This window comes from Arachis ipaensis, chromosome B10 (assembly GCF_059453495.1).
Source record: "Arachis ipaensis isolate K30076 ecotype BB chromosome B10, ASM5945349v1, whole genome shotgun sequence".
Taxonomy (NCBI): domain Eukaryota; kingdom Viridiplantae; phylum Streptophyta; class Magnoliopsida; order Fabales; family Fabaceae; genus Arachis; species Arachis ipaensis.
In genome coordinates this window covers 79,007,131-79,017,036 of record NC_142435.1, presented here as the reverse complement: position 1 = coordinate 79,017,036, position 9,906 = coordinate 79,007,131, and the positions used below count along the sequence as shown (strand labels likewise).

The 9,906-nt window shown below is 36.9% G+C and overlaps 1 protein-coding gene across 1 annotated transcript; it reads left to right on the top strand.

The window, feature by feature from the left end:
* The first annotated feature begins 3,856 nt into the window (after window positions 1-3,856).
* On the top strand, window positions 3,857-7,114 carry LOC107623838 (uncharacterized). Its single transcript, XM_016326225.3, has 6 exons — window positions 3,857-4,125; window positions 4,525-4,766; window positions 4,857-5,115; window positions 6,155-6,334; window positions 6,474-6,629; window positions 6,730-7,114. Exons 1-6 carry the CDS (start codon window positions 4,096-4,098, stop codon window positions 6,901-6,903), a joined length of 1,041 nt encoding a protein of 346 aa, XP_016181711.1. The 5' UTR covers window positions 3,857-4,095; the 3' UTR covers window positions 6,904-7,114.
* Window positions 7,115-9,906: the final 2,792 nt, after the last annotated feature.

Below are 9,906 nucleotides of genomic sequence, written 5' to 3'. Positions count from 1 at the left end.
TTGACCTTAAAGACGCCCTCGAACAAGCCATACGAGACGGCAAACTCCCAGAATTTGCCAAAATCATCAGAGAACCAAGACGCGCAGAAAGAGAAAGGTCGCCGGAAAGAGAAGGGTGTAACCCAAGAACCCAAAAGCAACCCCCAGGGAAAGCCCGGAGGAAGATCCGACCATCATAGTAAACGTCATCACAGGCAAGGACGTATCAAGTAAGTCAAAACTAACGATAAAAAAATATCTCAAAGTAATGGCTGTCAGAAACCAAACCCCAACCGCTGCGGCCGACAACACGATAACCTTCTTACCAGAGGATTGCCAGCACGGCACCTCGGCCGAGGATGCCCCTTTCGTCATCTCAGCTAGAATCGGAACAGGACTAGTACGAAGGATACTGGTAGACACCGGGGCAGACTCAAACATCCTTTTCCGAGGAGCCTTTGATAAACTCGGGCTCCACAACGACAACCTCCAAACACACCGCAACGGTGTCACGGGACTCGGAGACAACTTTCTCAAACCAGATGGCTCAATCACACTTCCCATCACCACAGGAATGAGCAGCCAGAAGAAGACAATCCTATCTGAATTCGTAGTCCTAAAGGACTCCAAAGCCTATAACGTGATCCTCGAAAGGAAAACAATCAATGACTTCTCCGCAGTCATCTTTACCAAATACCTCCTTATGAAATCCAAAACCGACGACGGCTCCATCGGTACCATCCACGGGGACCGAGAAGTCGCAGCCGAATGCGACAACACCAGCCTAGCCCTAAGGAAGAAATCCCGAGACGCGGCCGGAGTATTCCTAGCCGATCTGGATGCCCGACAAGACGGCCAACCCAGGCCAGAGCCAGAAGGAGATATGGAAAAACTACAAATAGGGCCAACCAAAGATGAATACACCTTCATTAATAGGAACCTCCCATATGACCTCAAAGAGGAACTCTCTCAACTCCTGAAACAAAATAGAGACCTGTTTGCATTCATACCAGCCGACATGCCAGGAATAAGCCCCGACCTAATGTCCCACCGACTCACCGTGGACCCCAAAGCTAAACCCGTGGCACAAAGGAGACGAAAAATGTCACCTGACCGGGCCGTCAAGGTCAAAAAGCAAGTTAAAGCCTTGCTCGAAGCCAACTTCATCAGGGAACTCCCCTACACGACCTGGCTAGCCAACGTCGTGCTAGTGAAGAAATCTAACGGGAAATGGCAAATGTGCGTCGACTACACAGACCTCAACAAGGCCTGCCCAAAAGATGCCTTTCCCCTACCAAACATCGACGGACTAGTAGACGCCGCATCTGGCCACCGATACCTCAGCTTCATGGACGTATATTCCGGCTACAACCAGATCCCGATGCACCGACCAGACGAAGAGAAGACAGCGTTCATCACCCCAGACGGGACATACTGCTACACAGTGATGCCCTTCGGCCTGAAAAATGCCGGAGCCACCTATCAAAGACTCGTCAACAAAATATTTCAAAACCTATCCGGAAGCAAATTAGAAGTCTATATAGACGACATGCTCGCCAAAACTGAATCCGGCGAACAACTCACCAACGACCTCAAGGTCATCATGAACACCCTACGAAAACACCAAATGCGGCTCAACCCAACAAAATGCGCCTTCGGAATGGAGGCAGGAAAGTTTCTCGGCTTCATGATCACAAAACGCGGAGTTGAAGCAAACCCAGAGAAATGTCATGCCGTCCTCGAGATGACAAGCCCAAAAAACCTTAAAGAAATCCAAAAACTCACCGGCCGATTAACGGCGTTATCACGTTTCCTCGGGGCATCGGCTCAAAAGGCAATCCCCTTCTTCAAACTAATGAAAAAAGGAACACCTTTCGAATGGGAGACGGAATGCGAAGAAGCTTTCCAATATTTTAAGAAAGTCCTAACGGAACCACCAATCCTCGCCAAACCCCAGACAGGGGAGACACTCTACTTGTACCTCTCCATAACAGAAGAGGCGCTCACAGCAGCACTTATCCGTAAAGACGAGAAAAAAGAACAAAAACCCGTATACTTCATAAGCAAGGTCTTACAGGACACGGAGAGCCGCTACTCACGCTTAGAAAAGCTAGCTTTCGCACTCCTTACGGCCTCCCGACGCCTACAACAATACTTCCAGGCCCATCCCGTGACGGTCCGAACCGACCAAGCGGTTAAGCAGGTATTACAGAAACCCGACCTAGCAGGCAGAATGCTAGCATGGTCCATCGAACTATCCCAGTTCGATATCAAGTTCGAACCCTGATACGCGATCAAAGCACAAGCCATGGCCAACTTTATCGCCGAAATGACACCAAGAGACTCCACCCCCGAGTCCTGGAAGCTACACGTTGACGGCTCCTCGAACATCACCTCCGGGGGCGCCGGAGTCATCCTCGAAAGCCATAACGGAGTCGTAATCGAACAGTCAGTACGGTACGAATTTCCGGTCTCAAACAACCAAGCAGAATATGAGGCCCTCTTGGCAGGCCTAGCTTTAGCTCGGGAAGTCGGAGCAAAAATCATAGAGGTAAATACCGATTTCCAAGTAGTCAGCTCCCAAATTAACGGAGACTACCAGACACGGGATCCCCTACTCCAACAATACATTGCCAAGGTAAATAAACTAAAAGAAGGATTCGAACACGTTACCATACAGCACGTTCCTAGGTAAATAAATCATTACGTAAAAATGAAAATGATGGTAGAATGCCAATGCTTCTAGCAGATGGAAATTTGGGTGAAAATGGTGGTGGAGCCAGTATTTTCAGTATTTTTTAAGTTATAGAGCCAAGAATGCAATTAGATTTTTTTTGTTTTGATGTCAATTTTTTTTACGGAAATAATAGAATGATTTATCAAGGAAGAGAAGTCATATATTTCTATTTCTTAAAAAAACTATGAATTAACTTTTCGAAAAGTTAAAAGTTCTTTTTAAAGTAGTGACAAATACACATACTGTGACATAATTTAAGAGTAAAAAAAAGTAACTTCTGCTACTTCCCAAATGCACTCTAAAAAATTATAATGCTTATTTATTGTAATGAGTTCGAAATTCGAATGGTTTCAATGTTACAACTTAAATAAAAGAAATTTCATATATACAAGTAAGCAATCGAGTGCTTTCAAATTCTAGACTATATAGTAGTATATATAATATATATTGTCAAGTGGTTTATTATTGAAGGAAAGTCAGGAGCATGTCCTTTAACGAAGCGGGGTTGCACACTCATGAATCATGATATCGTTTTTCTTCGGTTACACTCTTCCAGGGAACAGAAAATGTTATGAAAATTGCCTGCGCTCAAAGATACTAATCCATAATCCATGGTGCTTAAATAAATTTGTGTAGATATCCAGGAGTTCAAATATTTGAGTAAGATATTCGTGTGCTTACTTGTTTGTTTAAATAAAAATTGAAGAGTTCAAATTTTATTTTTTATATATACAATCTGTTGTTGGACAATAATATATTTTAAATAAAAATTAGATTCACGATAAAATAGATAAAATTAATAGTATTATAAAAAATAAAAAAATAATATTATATAATTATAAAATTATTATTTTTGATTAATATTTTTTATTTTAAATATTAAATTTTAATAAAATTCTAAATTTTATTAATATAAAAATAGAATATTAATCAAATGTTAACTAATATTAATAAAAAATATTAATTCGATAACTTTTTCTTTTGAAATATCCATTGTCCTTAAACCGGAAAATTTGCCCAAAAATGAAAAGGGCAACGGTCGAAGTTTGCAATTTTAGAGAAAAGCAGTAAAGCACTTTATTACCCTTTATTCATCAATTCGTTATCCACGGACGAGACCAAAAAGATATACATAAATACATAAATAAATCTAAAAATAAGATAATTACTAAAATAAATAAATAAAAGAATTGAAGGAAGCTCTTAGTCACTCACTCACCCACCCTTTTTCATCATCATCGAAACCCTTTCGCTTTTCCTTCAATCTTCTTCCTTCTACGGGTTTCAGCAATCAATGAGAGCTGAAAATCAGCTTTAGAATCCAAAAGGGTACCCCCAAAGATGCCTTTTCATTTTCATTCCTTTTGAGCTCGTCAACAATGGCCGATGATCTATCTTCCATCGCCAAGGTTAGTGTGTTTTCCCCCTTTCTTGTTTTGTTTTGTAATTTCCTGTTTTTTATACTTCGGTCATGTGTCATGTTGGCTCTTACCATTCAAATCCTCCAAAAAACATGAGGTGAAAGATTCCCTTTTTGGTTTTGTTTTCTCATGGGGTGGCACGTGAGATTGTCCGATCTGGTTTCTTAAAATAACCTGAAATCGAATATGTGAGTGCATTTTATGAATGCCAATGGGGTTGTGATGTTGATTCTGTTTGCATTTGGTTGGTTAGCTCAGTGTTATTAATCTCTATTTCATGTCCTGGATCAACATTGATGAAGTCTTTAATTGTTTATATATTTATGTGTGTGTAGTTGTTGTATACTATAAATGTTGAATTAAATTATTGTACTATAATGTTTACAGGATGTTTTCCTTGTAAAGGGTTTGAAAAATACTACTTTGATATGGAGGATGGTCGTGTTAACCCTTGCTATGGTCTGTGGTGTGTATATATGTTCTATTTGTCTAAAGCAAATAGGCATAGGCACCGCCAGCAAGATTGGATTTTTAGATATCAAGATTGTTGACAAGCCGTGCCCGGAACCTAACATTGAACCTTGGGAGATTCCTTATGTTCACTACCCAAATCCCAAAACTTACAGCAGGTGAAGGATGGTGCACTGCTTAAACCTGAGATTTTAGTTGTCGAATCTGTGTAGATTTTACTGATGTTGCTTCTGTGGTGTGTTTGTTAGGGAGGAATGCGCTTGCAGCCCTGTGCGGTATTTCGCTATTCTGTCGATGCAGAGATCTGGGAGTGGATGGTTCGAGACATTTTTAAACAGTCATGCTAACATAAGCTCAAATGGGGAAATATTTTCAGTTAAGGCGAGGAGGAGTAATATGTCCACAATAACGGAGACGCTGGATACCATTTATAATCTAGACTGGGTCAGTAGCGCTTCAAAAAACGAGTGCACAGCTGCTGTTGGCTTGAAGTGGATGCTTAATCAGGTGGATGTTGTTTTGTTTACTAATGCCCCTATCTTTCATCAAATTTTTGTCTTGCGTGATGTTCATCTTTGTATCTATTTCTCCTTCCGATACTTGAGCCAAAATTGGACAAACTTGTGTTATTTGTGGACATTAAAAGTGCATTAGCATGTTGAATTCTTCCAATACTGAACCTCTTACGAATTCTGATATCATCTCTTGTCAGATGGTTGAAGAAACAAAAATTGATTAATGGTATATCCATGTAATGGTTCAAAGTGTGTTTGTTCAATGAAGTACCCCTAGAGAATGTGGTGTGCTTTCTCACATGGCTTAAAGAGGCCTACATTTTTGTATCGCTTTAACCTTGCTTCTTTTTATGATGCCTTGTCCTCTGTCTATGTGTTCTTTCCTTTCTCACCATAATTTTTTATCCTACGAAAAACATTACTGTTGTTGGTTGTTGTACTAAAAATAGAAAAGAGTGATGTACCTATAAATGGTGGTCTAGAAATCTTGAGATAAGCAGGAGTTATCTTTCAAAACCCTAATGGTCAAATTTATGCTTTACAAGATGCATGTATGCACCCTTCAATAGTTATCTTTCTTCTTGCTATCGACTTATCATTTTCCTAATTGTTAAGCTTTTAGTAAATTGCCCTTAACACTTAGGTACCATATGATGCGGAAGCTCCTTTTCTACAAGTTGATTTTCAAAGGGGAGATACAATATTTGAACAGATAAAGTTATATGTCACCCAGTTTTCCCCAATGTTCAGTGAATACTGTATTATGTTAGATCCGTTTTTATTAATAGAATGTCTGCGTCGTTCTACTTGAGCGACTATGCACTTGTTAAACTAGTTTCTGATGCTCAAAGACAAGATTTCATTCAATAAGCTTCTCTATATTTGCCCTCCCTCTCTCAATATTTTTAACATCTGGCTTTTAATTTTTAAATTGCATACACAGATACCAACATGGCACTAGATTCTTTCATGCATGATCATTTTAAGCTTATAAGGCATCTGATTATATCATAATCTGTATTTTAATGCAGGGATTGATGCAGAATCATGAACAAATTGCTGAGTACTTCAGAATACATGGTGTTTCAGTCATATTTCTTTTCAGAAGGAATCTTTTGCGCCGGATGATTTCTGTAATTGCAAATGAGTACGATCGGAGTGCTAAGACATTAAATGGAACTCATAAATCCCATGTTCATTCGCCCAAGGAGGTCTCTCTCTCTCTCTCTCTCTCTCTCTCTCTCTCTCTCTGTGTGTGTGTGGAATGCGGCAAGATGCTTAATTTGGTTAACATAACATCATCAAAAACTATTGATATTTCATGTTAATTGGTTATGACTATGCTTTCAGGCTGAAATACTTGCACAATACAAACCCAAACTCAATTCATCAACATTGATACAAAATTTGAAGCAAGTAAGCGAAACCACCAAGAAGGCTCTGGAGTATTTCAAGAGCACCAGACACATTCTCGTATATTACGAAGATGTCGTCAAGAACCGGACTGTAAGTCAAAAACCACATGTTGCTCGGTATCTGCTTCGTATTACTTTTATACATGCACATGACAAGCTCTTGATGATTCATTTCCTTCTCTTGTTTTCAGAAATTAATGGATGTTCAGGATTTTCTGAAGGTTCCTCGCATGGAACTAAAGACACGTCAGGTTAAGATACATAAAGGAACCTTATCCAGCCAAGTCAAAAATTGGAACGATGTAGAGAAGGCACTCACCGGAACACCATTCGAGAATTTCCTCCATGAAGATTACCGTAGATAACGCTGCTGGGTATGTACATACCTCATGCCCTTTTTGTCTTTTTTTTCTTTTCCCTCTATTTCCCTTAATGTAAGCCTTCCCCCTATTCTACGCGGCAAGAGCCAACAGGGACGACCGCCACCCTGTTGAAATTTTGGCCAGGGCTCCCTCATCTTTGTACTCAATCTTATGTTGCTAATTTGCCTGGTTATTCAATTTAATATTTAATTCATTCTTTGCATTTTTCTCACTTTTTTTTTTTTTTTACCTTTTTGTTCAACTCTTGTACTGGAGCTATAAGAGAACCTTCTGTTTCAGTGTACCATTTTCTTTGTCCTATCAAGTTTTTCTTTCCCCACAATCAGCAGATAGATATTTAAATCACTTCTTCCGTTTCCTTTGATATGTCACCGTCTCTTTTTGGTATATCATTATATCCTTATCAATGAATGTATCTATTGGATACATAGGTCAGGTTATCAGGATTTAGGAATATACCAAAAAGAGACTGTGACAGATAAAATGGGTGTGGAGAAAGGGAGAAAGTAACGTTAGAAACCTCCAATATTGAACCAACTTGGGTTGGTCGAGTTGTCAGCTCACTCGTTCGCTTAAGCAAGTGTCGAGAGGTTCGAATTCCACTTTGTGCATGCAGTAACCTATTGGCCAGTGGCAGATTCTTAAATAGAATTCAGATTCGCGATGGATTAGTTCTTAGTCTATCGAGTTCTCAAACAAAAAAAAGAAACCTCCAATATTGTAAAAGTTGCCAATAGACAGCACAACTGAATTATTGTTTATTCACATTTTTTATAAGGGTTAATTAATTTAGCTGCGCACAGCTGGAAACGTTTAAGGTTGGTACACAACAGCCTGTGTCATGTCATTTTCATTTTTATATTATAATATTATTACTGTAGTTCATGCCAACTCTGAAGTCTGAACCAAAGCTGGGAGTGAGTCTGAACCAAAGCTGGGAGTGAGTTGTAATAACTCTCAGGATTCAAATTATGCTTCAAGTCAAAATGGAAATTTGAGGCTGCATAATGTCTTTTTTGGGCTCTTAGTAAAAAAATAATTGTCTGCTGTGCAAGTAAACAACATCAATGAGTCCAAAGTCCATGACTCCATGTACTATAATTTCAAGTGTATATAGATAATTTAGTATATTAGGTTAATGGTGGGAATGAAATTTTCTGCATTTGATTTAGCTTTTTCGGACAAAAAGGTGATTTTAAAAAAATTGCATTTTCACATATTTGTATAAATTCTGTAAAATAATAAGAAATAATTTTTTTTAACCAACTTGGGTTGGTTTAGTAGTTAGTTCACTATTTTTAAGCAAGTGTCTTAGTAGTTAGTTCACTATTTTTAAGCAAGTGTCGTAGGTTCGAATCTCGTGGTATGCATGTAGTCATTCAAGATCAAAACTAAGAAATAATCTTTTTGCTTTATCTTTTTAAGAAGCTAAATAGTATACTTTCTAATTAAAATCAATTTTCTGTTTTTAATTAAAATACCTTTTCTTAATTCTCATTTGGCATCTCCAAAGCATGATTTTGGTCAGACACAAGAAAAGACATGATTTTTGTCATCATGGTGCTGATAGGGCGCCTTTAAAATATTTTTTGGAATTAATTTGATTTCGATTGAAATGGATTGAGTTAAATTGAAAATAAATTATTATATTTGTAATTAATTATGTAAGAAAATTAATATTTTCATAGTATTTATTTAAGCGTTTACTTCTAGTTAGTGCCAATGAATTATTGTATAGATAAAATAAAATTTAAATTCCCAATATTTGAATCCCCAATATTTGGTTAAGATAACAAGTTAATTATTCAACCAATCCAAATTAATTAAAAAAAAATTGATTTGATTTAAAAATTGATATAATGATTTGATTTTTCTTTTTATCCTTTATTTACTACACAATTTGTTATCACCGTCAATAACTAGAGTCAGTCGGGTGTTGGCTTGTGTCGATAACTAGGGTCGGCCTACGGCAATCCGCAGTCAACAGGCCTGGTCAGTGGTTGTTCAGGGGTGGCTAGGCAGACTAGCGCCATCGACGAGCAATGCTTGATCTCTACTACCTTTTTCTTACTCCAAATTCTTATCATGAATATTAATATCTAAAGGATATATAAAAATGACTTTTTATATTTTTATCAAATCAAATTATTTTAATTCCAACCAAATTTTATAAAAATTAAACGATTTGAGTTTATTTATAATGTAAATTTCAATTTCTTTTTCAATCCATTTCAAACAAAGAATTTGATTTTAAAATCAAATCAATTCTAATTTTATTGTGTTCCAAACTCTCGCATGGAGATTTCTATTTGAAGGGGAAAATGTAATATCTTAAGAGTTGGTATTTTGAGGGAAATTGTACTTGTTATTTCAGCATAAATTTTTGCAAACAATATATATACACACACAAAAGGGGCTGATTTTTTTTAATATTGTAAAAAAATGTGATATACTTCATTATTTTTATGTGTATGAGTTTTACACTGTTATGGAGAAGGCTTTTATTTTTCAGAAGATAAAAAATGTCACCGCTATTTTTTGTGCAGCTAATTTTTTTAATTCATTAAATGTATAATACGGCACCAATATTTTGTTAAAAAAATATTTTTTTTAAAAAAATTAAATCACAACATGGCATTGCCATTTTGCATTTGATTTTTTTTTTATTATATTAATGGAAAACATCATTATTGACATTTTATTTGTTTAGGAAATTTTAAAGTACAATCTGATAAAAAAAGTCACCTACATATTGCAATAAATGTGAAACATCAGCAACGTTTTGTACTAGAACAAATAAAAAAATATAAAATTAACTATAAAAAAAGTAATAGTATTATGTTTTGGAAACATATTCAGGAGAGAATTAAAGTGGAGTATTTTTCATGTTGAGTATGTGTGAGGAGCGTATAAGATAGAAAGTTATATTAATTTAAAAATATATTATAATAGTCATATTTTGTCTCATACACACGAAAATGTTAG

Coding starts and splice junctions, on each gene's coding strand:
- LOC107623838 (XM_016326225.3), top strand. CDS start 4,096: ATGGCCGATGATCTATCTTCCATCGCCAAG. Junction 4,126..4,524: donor ATCTATCTTCCATCGCCAAG/GTTAGTGTGTTT, acceptor TAATGTTTACAG/GATGTTTTCCTTGTAAAGGG. Junction 4,767..4,856: donor AATCCCAAAACTTACAGCAG/GTGAAGGATGGT, acceptor TGTGTTTGTTAG/GGAGGAATGCGCTTGCAGCC.